General features: G+C 37.7%; 1 protein-coding gene across 1 annotated transcript in view; it reads right to left on the bottom strand.

Annotated features, from left to right (window-relative positions):
* Positions 1 to 699: 699 nt before the first annotated feature.
* ARHGAP29 (Rho GTPase activating protein 29) overlaps positions 700 to 17,276 on the bottom strand; it is a 45,884-nt gene continuing 29,307 nt past the window's right edge. Inside the window, exons 5-23 of the mRNA XM_010216131.2 lie at positions 14,844 to 14,904; positions 14,273 to 14,410; positions 13,928 to 13,992; positions 13,335 to 13,445; positions 13,131 to 13,211; positions 12,669 to 12,857; positions 12,286 to 12,423; positions 10,907 to 11,097; positions 9,026 to 9,192; positions 8,389 to 8,517; positions 8,150 to 8,248; positions 7,336 to 7,499; positions 6,893 to 7,081; positions 6,608 to 6,745; positions 5,148 to 5,380; positions 3,865 to 4,171; positions 3,571 to 3,679; positions 3,078 to 3,197; positions 700 to 2,617 (exon numbers count right to left, since the gene is read on the bottom strand). Of these exons, the coding sequence (XP_010214433.2) occupies positions 1,719 to 2,617; positions 3,078 to 3,197; positions 3,571 to 3,679; positions 3,865 to 4,171; positions 5,148 to 5,380; positions 6,608 to 6,745; positions 6,893 to 7,081; positions 7,336 to 7,499; positions 8,150 to 8,248; positions 8,389 to 8,517; positions 9,026 to 9,192; positions 10,907 to 11,097; positions 12,286 to 12,423; positions 12,669 to 12,857; positions 13,131 to 13,211; positions 13,335 to 13,445; positions 13,928 to 13,992; positions 14,273 to 14,410; positions 14,844 to 14,904 (3,528 nt within the window). The 3' untranslated portion in view covers positions 700 to 1,718. The remainder of the gene's footprint in view (positions 2,618 to 3,077; positions 3,198 to 3,570; positions 3,680 to 3,864; positions 4,172 to 5,147; positions 5,381 to 6,607; positions 6,746 to 6,892; positions 7,082 to 7,335; positions 7,500 to 8,149; positions 8,249 to 8,388; positions 8,518 to 9,025; positions 9,193 to 10,906; positions 11,098 to 12,285; positions 12,424 to 12,668; positions 12,858 to 13,130; positions 13,212 to 13,334; positions 13,446 to 13,927; positions 13,993 to 14,272; positions 14,411 to 14,843; positions 14,905 to 17,276) is intronic.

The following is a 17,276-nucleotide window of genomic DNA, read 5'->3' as shown; positions in this document are numbered from 1 at the left end:
AAACAATAGATTTAATTGCAGTTCACAGAATTTGCCAGCTTGTGGTCCTGTCTATACTTATCAGCACCATCCTTTCACAGGCTGCTCACTAGTACTGCTATGATACCTCTAGATTTCAGTAACTTTTTCTGCTTATTAAGCAGCCTTTTTTAATTACCTTTTCTCTTTTGCAAGTGCAACAAGCTCTCGTTTATGTCGAGAAGCCTTCACCTCTCCTCTTACACAACTTGCAAGAGTAGTCTTGCTGAAATAGTGTCTACAGTTTCTTCAGGCTTTCCTTCATTATGATACAGCTCCCTAAAGAACGATGTTAGCATGACCAGAACCATCCAACAGTAGCATGATTTTTCCAAGCAGACAAGCTTCTCTTCCCTGCTAAGGTGATAAGAATTTAGGAGCTAAATTTCTTTTGTCCTAGAAACTAAAAATCAGTGCAGGATTAGAAGTATTTTGTATGGACAAGAGGAATTGAGCGCTTCAGGATGAAGTAAATTTAGCTCTCTAAAGCATGAAAGGGATTCTTTGCTTTCTGTATCCTCTGAGGGATTGGTTCTTCTTTTGGTTCTCATCTTTAACACTACCATACTAAAGTAACTGTACTCTGTAATATGTGAGAGAGGGTCCAACCAATTGCAATTATATTCTAATTATTAAAAGTCCTCCCCCTCCCAAGACAGACTCCATGAAGGTATGGAACTATTGCAAAGGCCAAATATCCATATTTTAATAAGTTACATATAAAAAGCATAGAGTCACTGAAATGTTAACAAGTTAATATATTTTAAAGCAAATATAACAGTGTATACACATAAAAACCATTTAACACAAAGTGAAAACCATTAGATGCACCTACTAATGCAAATTTTTGGTTATTTTCAGCTTCTTCACTGAAACTTGGAACCCATGCTCTTCATTTCAGTTATACCAGGTTAAGTGGTGAAACTGATCTACAGCAAGCAAACACACTGCCTTTCGTGCAGCTGAGACAGCCACCATTACAGTGATATTCTCCCTAAGGGCATCCAAACCAAGCCGACTGTGCACGTTTGCCCCCACTTATTAGGCTATATAAGAAACCAGAAGTGGATTGATTGCTGCTTCTGAAAAGTAAAGCTCAGTAAGTGCATCTCGCTGTACAAAAAAGCATTAAAGTGACAACATAGAAAACTGGCAATAGATGATCACATCTGCCTAAAATATACACATATGATACATAATTATGGGCCATGTTGGCCAGTATGCAAGTCTGGAGCAAAGCTTTAATTGCACAGATTAGAAAACTGAACAAATGCTTTAACAGAGCAAAGCACAAGCTTTGGTTTATGCTTAGACGGCAAACATCAAGCTTTCCATTTTTATTACATGGTTTATACAGAAAAATGGCTCCTTTCATGGCTATGCAACAGTTGTTTCTCTATGAATAAGCACTTCATTCCATACTATGGAATGAAGCTCAGTGTCTTATCCAATGAGCCTATTAGCTGCATCTAGACTGGGAATGCAATAAATCTTTATGAAAACCTACTTAGTTACAAAATGAAAACTTATTTCCTTTACAATCCCCCCTCCCCCCATTTTTAAAACGCTGCATATATAAAAATAACTCCAATATGGCACAAAAATGGGATTCTCTAATGAAGGCAAAGGATAAAGGGGAAAAGCAAAGCCTCCACTGGCAAGGTCAATACTTGCATAGCAGTCCAAGAAGAATTTGCACCCTACACGAAGTGAGCTTCCCTGTGTTCTAGCTCTTGGATCCTTTTTGGTCGCAGTCTCTGGTAAGTAGGCTTCAGATCTGCAGGGTGAATATCCTCTGAGCTAGTTTTTTGTTCACTTGTATTTTTTACGGGATCACCCGACAGAAGTGCGGCGCTCCCGTCCAGATTCACAGCATTGTCCTGGGGAAGCACAGTGCTAGCACTGGCTAGTAAACAAGCTTTAGCAGAAGAACCCTCTTCATTCTGTTTTGACTTGTTAGAGGGTGGTTTATAAAATGTCCCAGGGGGAGGCTGCAATGTTCTTGGTGCCCTGAAGGCAGCAAGAGGATGGGTATCAGGACCATTCCCTTCTGTTGTTCTTCCTGATCTGAGAGAAATAGAGTATGGCTTACTAGGAAGAATGGCATTAACTGAATTGTTACTGACACTGCACGAGGAAGATAAGGCACCTGCAGTTCCACTCTCAAGTGCTCGGTTCTCCTGAGGCACATTAGTCACAATCATTGCTGTCCTTGCTGTTATATCATATTGTTTATATTGTTTGTCCCAAGTCTTTCGTAGAGTCTGGGGATCGTAACAAGAAAGTCTGCAGCAAGTATTAACAGTAGGGAGTGATTTCACCTCTGAAACCTCTTCAATAGTAGGGCTCCTGCCAAGCTTCTCTGGACTCACTGCTCCTGCATTTCGTGAATTTCTTTCATTCAAAACACACGGAGGAAGTATCCGGTCTACAGGTAAGCTCACAGGGCGAATAGCTGGTTTTGTCCTTGGAATCCGCAATGGAACTTTGGTAATTTGCCGGTTGGGTTTTACAGGAAATAAGTTTGTTTTACAGCTGTCTTCGCCTACAGAAGCAAATGAATCGTCGTCTCTCTCTGAAGCTGAGCTCACAGCATCACCTACAAGTACACAAATAGGTGTTACTGAATCTTTGCACCAAGTATATAGAGAAATTAGCATGACTAAACTTGGTTATGATCCTTTGGCAGCTAGTATTCTAACAGAACACAGCACAGCCTTTCATATATACTAGGAGTATCCTAGCCTAGCCAACTAGTAGCACTTCAGTAGCAGTAAAACTCATACTGGACAGATGCAACCAAGAAAGGCTAAACAAAAATGACTTAGACAAAACAACAAAATAAAAACACACAGGTGCTTTCCCACCCTTGGATATTTTCAGTTCAGAAGACTGGATGTGTTCAGATGGCTGAACCACTTATAGACTTAACTGGTACCAGCAGCGGGACAAGGGAAAATTTCAGTATAATTAAAACAAACCATTTATAGTTACTCCTGAATAAAATATTCTGTATTTGCATTAAAATCAACTGCTGCATATTAACAATCTCAGCAAACCTGACTCATTTGGAGCAAAAGTATGAATATCCAAAACGCTGGCAGCCGATGATTCTTCCAGAGAACTATTCTTTCCAGAGCCTTCTAGCTTAGTCCCACTGAGTGGCAATGATACAAGTCCTAGGGGGGAAAGCAACCATCAAAACACTAATTGCTGGATACTGGTTTATAGCATTATAGTTGGTTTCAGAAATCCAGTGAATAGTCTACAGTGACAGCATAGTGATCTTGTTTAAAAGAAAATAAAAAGCAAGTCACTGCTGTGCTTTCTTACTAAATATATTACAATTTGATTCCAAACACACAGCTTTCTTGAAGGCTTTTAGAAAGATGTAATATTTTACCCCTCCTCCAAAATAAAGCAGAGTCTTAAGCAGTGACAGGTAGTTTCCCACTTATGTCCCCCACTTACAATCCAAGAGCAGCTCTTAAATATAATGCATTCGCAATGGTATTTACCCACACTCCCCAAAATATATAAAAACTCATTAACCAGTTCCAGATGCATCTTCTTGCTCTTTTGCATTCTTGCTATTGTCCGATTCCAAAACCAATGAAACTGCTTCCGAAACTCTGCTCTCAGTTGGAGCTAGCAGAATACTCTGTGAAAAAAATCAGAGCAAAAGAAAATGAGAACAAAAAAAAGCATTCCTTAATCAAAAGGCAACTGACCAAGCAAGAACCACCCACTACCACCCGTGATGTTCACTGAAGTGTTCTTTGGAACTCTGCAACATTTAACACAAGATGACGCAGGCAACATCGCTCAGTTCGAGAAGTCACTCACTTCCTTTACAGCAACTAACGACTTCCTTTGCTGCTGTGGCTCCCTCTCTTCTGTTGATAAAGCAACTCCAATTGTAAGGGCAGTTTCTTCTGACTGAGACGCATTCAGAAGCGGTTGCAATGAAACGTCAAATATCTTCTCATAGTGTGTGATGAGCAGCTCTACTACCCGGGCCTGGTGCGGATAATCCACAAGCGATGACAGAGAAACCGTAGCATCCGTCTGACGCGGCCTGATCAGCGTTGGGCCAAATATTATGCCAAGATTGCGGGCTGACATTTTATTTTCATCAGACTGTTCTGTAACCCTGTGTGAGAAGAGAAAAAATAAACATAATTGGAAATAATTACCACCAACTATGATTCAATTTCCATTTTTTCGATAATAGATAGTGACCAGATCACTACCATACTTGGGTCAAATCCTTAAAACACAACTGCCAGTAGTTTTCAGTTGCTGACCCTGAAGCCAGCAGACAAACAAGCATAATGGAGCACAGCTCTTTCCCACCTTCTTTTATTTTTCCCATTTTTACTTTAGCCAAGAACTCATTAAATTGAGAAAAAAAAATAGAGCAACCTACTCTCCATATATAATTTCCCCAGAACAGAAAGAACTAGAGCCCTCTATGGGTATAATGGTTTAAATATGAACAATTTTCTATAAATGTCCACCTGCAAAAGTTTTTGCCACCTAAATTGATAACTGAGTCAAATTTAGCAAGATCCTTCCATTTTCTAAAGGGAATTCATGGCAGCCACAAGTTTAGAATGTAAGTATAGAATGGCAAAGCAATAGCTGCCTAACCACAGCTTCAGGGAAACAAAAATAAAAACATTTCTGCTGTGTCTTATCTCTTGGAACACCAGAACCGGGACCTGTTCACACAGATTGGGAAGTAAAGGTTAGAATTCAGGATCTCGGCTACAGTTCAGGGCCTCAACTCAACAGTATTAAGTGTGAGGCAAGCTACAAAGTCTCTGCTATTTCAAAAGCACTTTGGGACAGTGGTCGAGATGCAAAAATACACACTTTTTTTTTCCTGCTCTAAAGGACCAGGAGCCTGGAAAAGACTTTAACTGCCCAAGTTAAATTCTGTCATAAGTGTATAAGGGCATAGGACCCGGGAACACAACACGACGTATTTGGGGAATAAACAAAGTGAAAGATGCACACAAACCCTGAGGCTTTTTCCTCTAAAGACATCCGAAGTGTTCAAGAGCTTCTGAGTAGCATATAAAAAAATATCTTTCAACATACAGTTTGTATATCAATCTTCTCACCTGTGAAGGTGTCCTATAAGGTACTGAAGTGTGTTATAGTTTGGCACAGGCAGCTGCTTGAGAAGATCTTTAATTTTAATGATGATCCTGTTCAGCTCAATACAGATTGACTGTCTTTTCTTTGATCTGGGACTAGCTTGTTTAGCATCCAATTCCTCATTAATATTCGGGCTTTCTTTTGCAAGTCCAATGAATTCATTGTAAAGTCGAAACAAAATCAAGGGTTCTGGAAGCTGAGGAAATAAGAACTTGGCTCTTAACATAGAAGAGACACCACATCCGTGAAATGATACTTCAGTAGAGATATACATGTCAAAAATCAACAAAGAAAGTAAACTCATTTGCAACACACAATAGAATTTTAGTTTTGCAACATTTCTGAGAGATTATTATGCTTCTTGGGCTGCTACATTCAGTACCCTCACATCACACTTCGGGCAAGTCTTAAAAATTGCATGGGCACGTCTTAAAAATTGCGCGGCATCAGATTTTTGTATGTAAAACCCATTTCAATACAATATTAACAACATGAAGAAATTCCAGGTCACCCTCTCGTCTCCCCCTTTTTCAAGGGAGCAGGCCTATCTAAAAATTGCAAACTGATTAGCCACAGGATGTAATAAGACTGGGGGAAATCATTATCCAGAAAAAGTATTGCAAAATGGAATTTATTCAAAATGCAGCACGGTGCCTGAACCCACCAAAGCATGATATATAAAAAATGCTATCACATGAAAAAGCCACCATTAAAAAATAAATAAAATCAAAATTCATCTTTGTAGTATCTCAAAAAGCACTTAATGGGGATCATGGGATTTGGAATGCTCTTAAGAATGCTTATCTGTGACAGGCAGTGTGAGGAATGGAACATGACAGGCCCTAAGGCAGCTAAGGATTGCTTCTTCAGGGGGAAGAAGTTTCTAGAGCAACTCAGTCATTGGGCAACTCATCTTTTCAGATACTCACTGAATCCCTTTTGGATAACCCATTTGTAAAGCCCTGAAATTCCATTTTCAGTGAAAAAGAATGATAAGCTGTTTTAACAAGCACATCATGACTTGCATGAGTGTTTAATCAAAGTTTTATTAGCAATGAATTAGCATTTGCCTGCTTTTTGAAACAAGAGTATGGGAATAGTTTAAGCTTCATATGAAACAAAGCAAATAAAGTAACCACAAGGTTTTAAGTACTAAGCCTCACAAAGTTGATAAACAAATGCCTGGTTTGTGTAGTGTACTGGCATTTAGGAAAAATCCATGCCCAAGAAGAATCCAAATTGTAGTGCCAGTGGTCAGTAACCTCAGTTTTCAGTGCCCTATCAGTCGCCATGTGAGAACATGCAAATATAAAACACGTTCGTTTCATCTTCAGAACAAGAGGAAGATAATTTCTTCCAGCAATTCTGCAACTAAAGTTTATTATGTTACTTGTTTTTCTCTTCCATGCTCTAGAGTTTATACCTGGCGGAGATACAACTTGAGAACATTGCTGATGTCATGGGCATAGAGTTCTGAGAGTTCGACCAAATCCTTTCCATTTTCAAAAGCCTGACAGAGTTTTTCAACTCTTGACTTGGCTCCATTCACACGGTAGATGCCCTGAAATAAGAGACCAGCAAATTCTATTTTCCTTCTAATGGCAAGTGTAAGACAGAAACATGAGAACAACAGTGCAGTATTCCTGTGTTAAGGGTTCCTCTCCCACACCCGAGGTACTTAAAATTTTGTAAGTAAACTTAGGCATACCTTTACATTAAGGGCTCTGCTTTCAATTTCAGAAGTACACTTTTTGATGATGAAAGGAATGCCATCAGGAATGTTTTTAGCAGCTTGGGCAAATTCCACTCCAAACAAGTGAAGCCTTCCATGAAGTTTTTTGTGCCCACATTGAATAGCTAAAGTCTCCAAACACTTTTTATGGCATGCAAGTGAACACTGGAGGGGAGAAAAAAAAAAAAAAAAAAAAAAAAAAGTTTGACACAATCTGACATAAGAGATCTCTCCAGTGCTTCTCATGCCATATGTGAGGAAAAAAAGAAAAAAAAAAAAAAAGATTCACTGGTATGTGGTGCTGTTTGCTTTTTGTTCATCATTCCATGAGCCACAAAGATCGCATAACTTAAACATTAAAGTTTAAGTACAAAGTTTCCAAGACTCCCAACTTCACAAAAATCCCAAGGAGCACTTACCTCCTCACATTCAGCTCCATGAAATACTACTAAGCTGTCACATTCTCTGCATTTAGATGGAGCTCTCAACTTTCGTAGCTTGTGTGTTTGTGCTGCTTTAGACATATTAGCATTTCTAAAAGGTCCTGGAGAATTTGCATTTTCCGATGTCAGATCATTCAAACCTAGAGGCAAAATTTTTATGTTGAATATTCTAATGTTTAGTTAGATGCAATAGTGGGATGTTTTCTTTAAGAACTATGCCGTAGAACATAGATTTCTAAGTAATTACAACTAAAAGCAAGTAACATTATTTCCATTCCAAGAAAGTAAAACAATGTTATAGTCTGTATAACAGGCATACACTATCAAATAATCTTGCATAAAGGTAGAATCAAATAGTCAAGTCCTACATATTTTAGTATTTTTTTTCCTGCATGTCAAAGGTTTAGTACATTTAATTCCAACTGTCTCACAGATCAAATAATTGTCCATGCCAGATACTTCAAAGTAAAAGCTTGTACTAGAAGATAAACGATGACAATATAGCTTGTTTCAGGGATCACTGACCTTTACCTTAGGAGGATAAAGGCACTAGAAATATTCAAAGGCTGGCTACATATTTAACCTAAATGTATGAAGACATTCCGTACTGTTTCACAGAAGTGACCTGACTCTTATTTTTCAGCTCTCAACCTCATACAGATGCACACTGATTTGAAGAACAGTACTGTGGGCAATCACAACATTAATATACTGAGAAAGTTATGCTAAAACACAGAAGAATCACATTCAGGGCATCTTATAAGGACTTCGGGTATGGAAATTACATTACCACAGTCTGAAGGAGAAGGTGGTTCTCTTTCATCAAGATCATCTGCAGATGACATAGTACCAGTAGAAGGTGTTCGGGGAAGTCGCCTTTTAAAATCGCCTAGAAAATGGAAAAAAAGTGGGAAAATATCACCTCTACTCAAATGCTTGGTCTCTTAACATTTCTTAAATAATCTGCGATCTCTCCATTAAGAGCCAAAGAAGAGATTTCAGATCAGTATAGCTGTGGGTGACCTTTACCTGGGCTAGCAGACGGCGAATCCATGGATCGTGACTCACTGCTTCCCCCTGCACTTTCAGAATCACTGCACATTCCTCCACTCTGGTTGCCAACTGACCACGACCTGAATGGTGGTGGCCCTCGGATTGCTTTTAAAAAGAAAATCCCAAAAATCCAAGTGTCAAAGACAAAATGAGGTTGAAAATTCTTTACTGAAATTTTACTGTAGTCAGAATAGGAAAATATTGGAAAAGTTAAATGAAGATGAAATATACACTGAAGACCCAAAGCATGTTCGGCATGTAGGAAAAGGAATTTTACAGACTTGACACTCGTGTTTTTGCAAAACAGCTTATAAAAATATTAGAAGATTCTTAAATGTTAGTGTTAAACATCTTTTATCCAAACAGCTTAGTACATTAAGTTTAACAGTATTTGCTGATGAGTGGCATCTCATCTCATCTTTCTCATCAAATTGTAAAGACAGTTTTCCATTTGGTCTTATATTCAAGTACATACACTATTTTTAAATTTCAAACTTAAAAATGCAGTTTCCCCTGCACCCTCAACTCTAAGTTTCTTGACAATAAGATATCAAGAACCTTCTTTTTTTCCTCCTGACATTATTATCTAAACACTGAAACAGAAAAGAACTACCTTGGATATCTGTACTACTGGAAGATCTCTTCTCTCCAATCTTTTGTGAACGATGATAAATTGGGCTTCCCACATCATCTAATGTATGGGTAGGAAAATCTCCTGAACACTGAGATAAGTTACCATGGGATGTATGGATGCTGTTTACTGATTGCTTATTAAACACCCTGTAGAAAGATGAAAGCAGTTTGGGTAATGAGTAAAATAATAAAAATAATTTGATTTTTCATCACAGTACACTAAAATGCTCCATTTAATTACTTGTCATGACTATATGCATTTGGCATAGAACTATTAAAGCGCAAATACTAATAAACAAACAAAAATAAATAAAGGTACTTTAGTAATATTTCCCAATGACTCCCTTCCCTCGCAAAATGAATCAGCTTTTCCACATCTCTGCAAGGTTTTATGACTCCTGCTTTATGGATTTTGGAAACACAGTAAATTTGTTCATCTAAAATCTGGAATAATTCAGATGTTCCTGCATCCTACTCTCATGCTTTGCTCAGAGATTCTCTTGCCAGTCATCAGAACTATTCATCTAGACAAATAAAAACTTCAACATATTGTGATGTATTGTGGTTAGAACCAGTTTTTATTAAAAGCAGAGAAAACATTGAGACTTACAGTTCATTACAAAAGTCTGCTTAAGACAAGGACAGAAAGCAATTAACAGTGTAATTAGTGTAAAATGCTGAAGTGCCCTATGGACAAAATGTCTTGCTAGCCAAGTTTAGCAGTTAGGAAGTTGTTGCTTAATCAGCCCTCCCCTACTCTGCTGAAGGAAATAACAAAGACTTAGAAACATTAAAAGTTCCCTTTGACCAAGCTACTGTCCCTTAAATAAACGCAGGCCCAAGCAATAGAGTGATCACTGCAAGCGCAAGAAGAATCATAAGGTCACGTCAAAAAGAGAAGGGATGAGAACAATGCTCCTATAGATCTATAAAGCGAATAGCTAGGAGGACATACAAGGAGTTTGAAATTTCACACTCATCCGTTTCTTGGGGAACTGCATAGTTAAATCCCCTAAAATCAAAGTTTACAAGCACAGTCTAAATCAGTCTTAAAAGGCAGGAAATTTACAGACAAGAACTAAGAATCTCAGCTTTAATTTTGAGTTTCCTGGCTTTTGTTGGTACAAGTCTGACTCAAGCATTAAGTTTTTGTATTTAGCTTCCTTTTGAAACACGATGACGACACTTTCCTGTAGAACTGTGAAATTTGCAGATTGGAATGGATATTCTGGTACTTAAGTGCTAAGTAACTATTTTACAACAAGTTAAAGGTAGAGGGGTAGTTGCCACACTGATACTATAGGTTGTCCTTTGGTATCCCTTTACTTCCACCTTAGCTATATCTTTCATATATGAACAGTGAAAGCTGCCATTTTATGCAGCTGAAAAAATAAAAGTTTTGCCATGCCCCTCTCATCTTTGAAACAGTCTTAAAAAAAAGACTCTATGCTAGACAGCATTAGACAGAAATCAACCTTCCTGCCACAACGTTTTCAGACCTAAAAAATAAAGGAGAACATACAGTAGTAGCAAAACCTGCTTACAGAGAAAAAGTACTCTCACACTTTAAATTGATTATTGAGCAGTAATGCCACACCACATTTAGTGAACACTATGCAACATGAAAAAATACATTTTTATATTAATTAATATCTACACTTAAATTCACTTACACCATTGACAACCATTGTCAATGTTCTAGCAAGTCTTTACAACACAAGTTTCTCCTTGGAATTTAAAGTCAAGTTTTAATGGCAACATTATATATTGCTGACTATCAAATAATTCTGTTTTATTGTTCCACATGCGTGCCTCATCTAATTCTGAAATAAGCAAATACTACCAGCAGGTTGGAACTCACCCATCAACCTGGGAATTCTGAGTTTCAAAAGAAGTTGGTTCAATGGCAACACCTTCCTTTGGCAAACTTTTCACAAACTCTGAATACTGCTGACCAGGTTCATAGAGTTTGGCACTCTCACAGAGGGACTGGCAGTTAACTGGAAGAGATACAACCTGAGCATGCTGCAACTGGAACAAGTTAACTGCTGCCTGTTAGAAGGAAAGGGAAAAAGAAAAATACATATTTGTAGATTGTTTACTAGGTATTTCACTTACACACTGCTTGACCTAATAGCAAGAGAATTATTTAAACAATTTGTATTTCAAATGCTGCTATCTTTGTCTGCACGTTTATAGAGACTGACTTTGTGCAAGACTCCTGAAAGTTAGCTTGCAAATACTTCATCTGTTAGCACCAATATTCTTTTGTGCTCACTGGGTTATTGAACCCTCCAAGTAGCAAAGGCAATTCCAGAATCTTTCCACTTTGACAAGACAAACAGTAAAATTTACTGCTACCAAAAAGGCAGCTTTTGTGCTCAAGGAAAAGTGTTAGGTGCCACTTCAACAATTAAGCAGTGGCAGTTCCAAACCCAGGCTAGCTCATCATCGCCCTGAAACGAGAAAATGACCAAGTACCTTGTCACAGAGCTACACACTAACTTGGGCCTTTCCTTGTTCAGTTATGTAGAACTTTTAGCGCCCCCCCCCGCCACTCCCAACAAGTGGGAGGCCAGGAAATAAGCGTACTGCATGGCTTCTGTTGGAGCTTCAGGATTGCTGGAGTATCTACCACTCTTTCAACTTCTTAAACAGGAATCAATGTTTACATTTACATATTCTTTCCTACTTTTGTTCTTTAACAAGTCAGTATCTGAGCAGCTCACACTAATATGGTATGATGCACCTACATAAAGATCTCAGGCTTGCTCATCCTACCTCTCCGAGATGAGAAACACTTCGTCTTCACTGTAAACAGCTTAATAGGATTTTGAACTTTCTACAACAGCATTAGCTAGCTGAATGCTCAGTTTTTGATTTAGGCAAACAGAACCTGATTGCCAGTGAAATCCATCCTGCAAGTGTGTTAATTGAAGACAAAGTTCAAAATGGTAACAAAATGGTAGCTATTATTGAACATTTTTTTCCTCAAGCTGCTGAGTTCAGAGCACATGTCTATTTGCAAAATATAATCTATAATTTTTGAAAACAGTTTTGAAACTGTAGGACAGTCTTGATAATCTTATTTATATGTACTCAATTTCCACACTAAGCTAAAATGGATTTTTGAAAACCTTCTATTTTAAACAGTTTATACTTTAGCTGGGGTTCTCTTTCAGTCTTCACCTCAAGTCATATTCTTCTTACTGCTAAAAATATTTCAAAAAGGATCCTTACAGCTTTAAGAGTGAGATCGCACTGGTAAATAAGCTCCCGAAGCTGTGTTAGGACATCACTTTTAAAGCTTTCCAAAACACTTCTTTTCTCTTCAACTTCTGCCATGCTTGCTTTATAGTGCTCCTTGGCTTCTTCAGCCTAGAGAAGACACAAGCACAGACAGCTGACGGAGTACAAGACCTTAGTATTAGAAGCAAGATAAACACACACACACAAAACAGGCTGTAAGAAGAGAGTTCCATTTAGAAGAAGTGTCTGAAAGAGCATAGAAGGATTAAAATTAAGAATTATGAGCCAAATACTTGTTCAAATGCTATCACTGGGGAACCACAAATAAGAATAGCAAACACTTATCTCTAAAAACAAATAACAAAATCCCTTACTTTTTGAAGGGCCTCCTCTTCTAGTCTTCGTTTTTTTTCTAGTTGCTTGCTAACATCTTTCACAAAGCTTCCACTTGAGCTAAGATGCTCCTCCTCAGCACGAGCAGTGCTGGATTTTGCCTTTTCATACTCATCCTGACGCTGTATACATAGCAGCTTTGCTTTTCTTAGAGCAGCTTCTAGCTCTTGCTGCAGAATGCAACAAAGGGAAAAAACAAAGAAATAATGATTTTTTTTTTTCTAGTTATTCAATGCCATGTTTAAAGAGACTGTTGGGCAATTCAAACTATATGCACATCAAAAGATACCGTTTTAGAGACAGAAGTACACCAGGGAACTGACCGTTACAGTAAGCCCTAGAAATGCTCTGCGTGAATTTAAGTTTGTAACATTAAACAGCCTAATTTGAAGTCCCTACTTTTTGAAGAATTTTAAATTGAATAATTAAATATGAAAAAATACCATTTTTTTCTGTTCTCGCTGCCAAAGCTCCTTGATATCTTTCCGTTGTCTATCCAACTCATTTTTTCTTCCCAGAAGGGGCTGTATGGAAGAGATTGAAAAGAATAAACTCTCAACCATAAGCTTTTTATGTTCTCTAAAATCTGTACAGTTACAAAACTTTTTAAAAACTTGCATAATCTTGGCCATTTTGTGTAAGCTTACCTGCACAAATTTATTAGACTGGAGAGCAGCAGCTGTTTGTTGCCAAAGCTGATTGTTCTGAATATCATTTTGAAAAGCATTAATGAATATCGATTGGAATGGCATATAATCCTAAAATTACACACACAGAAAATATTAGTGCATTGGATAAGACATTATAAGAGCCTGTATAACTGAACTAGATTTTCAGTTAAGTTTAATGAGGTAATTCTATATGCATAGAACTCAGATCATGCATAAGGGTAGGAAATGGCAGTGCAATTTTTCAGTTAAATTTTATTCAAAAAAGAAAATACTCTGCAGAGTCTGCAGGTCCATATTGCAAAGCATACAATACACTACACAAAGGAAAAATCATACTGCAAAAAAAAGTCTATTCTATTTTCAACAAAAATAAATTTACTTCTCCAGATTTCCAAAAGGGGACAGAAGGATGAAAAGCAACAGATGTTTTAGCTAATCATCTACTGAATAAGTCAATTCTATATCAATTTAAAACTCCTTTCCTCAGTGCCCCAACAGTTTCATTTTTGGCAAGGCATTCGATTCATATTTAAGCCTGAAAACAAAGAAAAAAGCTAGAAGTTACTTACCTGGGGTCCAACAACAGCTTTAGCAGTTTCAGCCATTTTTGCCAGGTTTTTTGCACACTCCACTTCTGTTAAAAACACATTCCACATAGTTACTGTTTACACTAACAACTATACCACATGCTAAATGCTTTTTACATTCTTCCTCTAACAGATGGGCTACAGAGGGATCACCTTCACTTTGTTACAGGCCTTTAGTTATAGGAAATGGGCGATAGTTCTGTCCACTTCAGCGGAACAGCTATTAATTGAGAAATCACATTATTGACAGTCTGCAGCACAGGGACTTGACAACAGATTTAATTCCATCATGACAAAGCTGATTAAATGCCAGAAAGAGCCACTCACCCAAGCTAAGCTTTTTTTCTACCCATGCGACTACATCCTTGGTATATTTTGACCATGCTTTAGCATAGGACAGAGCTGATTCGATCCCAGTGTCTTTTCTCAGGAGCATGCTATCAACCTCCTCGGCTCGAAGATGCCCTGAAAATAAAGCACCAGACTTGAAGCGAATTTTAGACATGACCACACACTAAGAGTAAAGCCAGTATTAGCCAACTGTGAACGCTAAAGCAGCTCTGATCTGGAATTGTTCTTTAATACTAATTGACTCTAAACAGGACTGACAGAGGTTTTAGAACATATTAAAGGGTCACAGTACTTTTTCCTGATTAGTCATATGGTCAGCATAACTTTCTTAAAGAAAGTGATCCATCCAAACATCAACTATATGCAGAAGTGCTTCAGGCCATTTCCTTCACCCTCCTCAAAAAACTTCTATGATAGTAATTTTCACTGAAATTTTAACGACAACATAGCTATTAAAGTCAAATTTCTTGACAGTATTTTAGAAAGAGAAAATATAGTTTCAGCATAGTGTTTATTAATAGTAAAAAAGGCCAAAAAGATGACCTACCTTGAATATCATCCCTTTCATGCAGTGACCCCCCAGACTCCACAGAAAGGTTCTCAAAAGACTGATGTAAAAGAAATACAACAGTAAATTAGGGAAAAGCTCTCACTAGAACTGATAGACAAACTAAGAGGTCTAATCTGCCCCCTACTGTGCTGTAATTCCCTTTTACCCAATAAGATAGGCTATCCTATTCTATCTACAATAATCTTATAAACTCCAGTAGCTATAGATTGAAACAAACAAGCAGGGAATCATTATACATAAGGTTGCGATGGAAGAATTAATTTTTTAACTAATTAGGCTGATATTTTAGGGACTTCTAGCTTTCCTTGGTCTCCTCCCTATCTTCAAGGAAAGCATTTCATACAGACTTACTGTCATATACATACAAATCAGACATCTTTCTGCAAGTCATTGGAATTGTAGATTTCTGCCTTACAGGTATAAAGCTCCCGCAAACTATCCGCAGATTTCCAGGTAGACACAAGGCTGACTTTCTAAAGTACTGATAACTGCAGCCAGACAGAATTTAATCATCAAAACAACCAAGGGAATTTAGCATTTCATCCCTGCCTTTGCCCTCATGCTGTATTTTGCTACCCTTTTTAAGAGTGCAAATTAGTACCATTTGTAGGAATAAATTTAAGTGAATGAAAAGTTTCCCTACTTAAACCCCTCAAGAGTTTGCTTTTGTTTTCAACTTGCATCATTTTAAATGATTAAACTAATCTCAAAAACTCAGTGTCGAGCAGGCAGAAGACGAAGGCCAAGAAACAGCCAAAAGGCAGCATTAAGTTTTACAAGAAGATATTTCTTCTGATTCTGTGCTGTTTTATTTTCAGACTTAAGATTAAAATGAAGTAGGGTAACAGTGACACACTTAGTTCTTGTATTTTGGTTTGTTTCTTAATGTAAATCTGATTATGTCAATCACAGAAAAAGAAACCCTACGAGTACTGTTTACTTCATAGCAAAACCAGGATTTTCTTATACCACAATGGGCACTGTATTAATCATCAATTACAGTGGAGATAGTAATGAACAGAAACAAAGACAGAATCAAATTACATTGCAGATCAGTCCTCCCCTACTTCCAATCCTAAGAAAATGAAGGCTACTACATTTGCCATCTAGTAAGTGTTTTAGTAAGAAGAAATTACTACTTTGAAACAACCAAGAAATTAATTAAAAGCTGTTCGGCTACTCTCTAGTAGAGAGCTGTGTGAACAGAACTGACAGTAGAAAAACTGAACAAGGGTCAATATTCTCCCACCTAAAAGTATAAACACTGCTCACATCTGGTTTGGTTAGCAATTTTTGAAAGTGATATGTATCTGTTAGGGGAACAAGCAAGAGGGGTAAAAAAATTTACTTTATGAGCTCATCCTTTACAACCAAATAAAACACCCTAAAACAAACATTTCCCATTGGAGAAGACCCAGATCACGTCAGCCCTGAGAACTGTTCCCTCCTCTCCAGTAGCTCAGATGGTGCAGTTAGCACAGCTATCGATGCTCATTTGCCCATCCATACTCCAGCTACAAATGTACAGTCCCACTTTGCAAAGCCAAACACAGGGACACCTAATGCCACTCCATTACTTTTACTTATATCCTCTCTCACTTATCATCACAACTTGACACAGATGCTGCAAAAGGACCAACTGACCCATCCCAATGGGCCAAGCAGCAGAAAATCCCAACTTCTAGATAAATTCCACTTCAACTGAACTTCAACCAAGCTGACTTCTTCCTTGCCACCTCACCACTGCCCAAGAACTCTCAATCTAGGTTAGACACAAGTCTCCACACACATTTTGAGGATTTCATCCTATGTTACATTTGCAGATCTATATTGCTTCCAATAGATTGTGGAGTAATAAAAAGATCACGTGTCTATCTCAGCTCTCCCGATGCATTCTCCAACTTCTTGCTTTTAATTAAGAAATACCTTTGCTTTCCCCGTAGTTCTAGTTGAGCTACGAGGACTACAATGAAAACCTTTACATTTGCTAAATAAGAGGGTATATACATATTTAACTTAAGGCTCCAAGTTGAATGCTTGAACAAAAGAATGTAGACTCCCTGGCAGCCTAGAGAAACAAGACCATCTTCCACCCCACTTCAAAGTGATCCACAACAGCTTAGTTAGGAAGGCTCCTAACTTAGTAGGCAATTTAAATCACACTCCTTAATTAACAGCCAAAGTGTTTACATACTAAATTAGACCAAGAAAAAAAAAAAAAAAAAAAAAAAAGCTCTAATCTTTATACGATATGGCTAGCTGCTATGTTTAACCACAGAACAAATATCTGTAGGAACGAGAAGTTAATACAGCTACTTAAGTATTTTGCATTTAACTCCTAAGGCTGATTTCCTGCTTGTTCTCCAATCTTGTTCTGTGTGCTGCAGATCAAAGCAATATGCTTCATCT

The sequence above is a fragment of the Tinamus guttatus genome, unplaced genomic scaffold, assembly GCF_059628265.1.
Source record: "Tinamus guttatus ecotype Peru unplaced genomic scaffold, ASM5962826v1 Tinamus_guttatus_pri_ptg000211l, whole genome shotgun sequence".
NCBI lineage: Eukaryota > Metazoa > Chordata > Aves > Tinamiformes > Tinamidae > Tinamus > Tinamus guttatus.
Note: the sequence above shows the minus strand (reverse complement) of the source record. Positions and strands in the feature narration are given on the sequence as shown.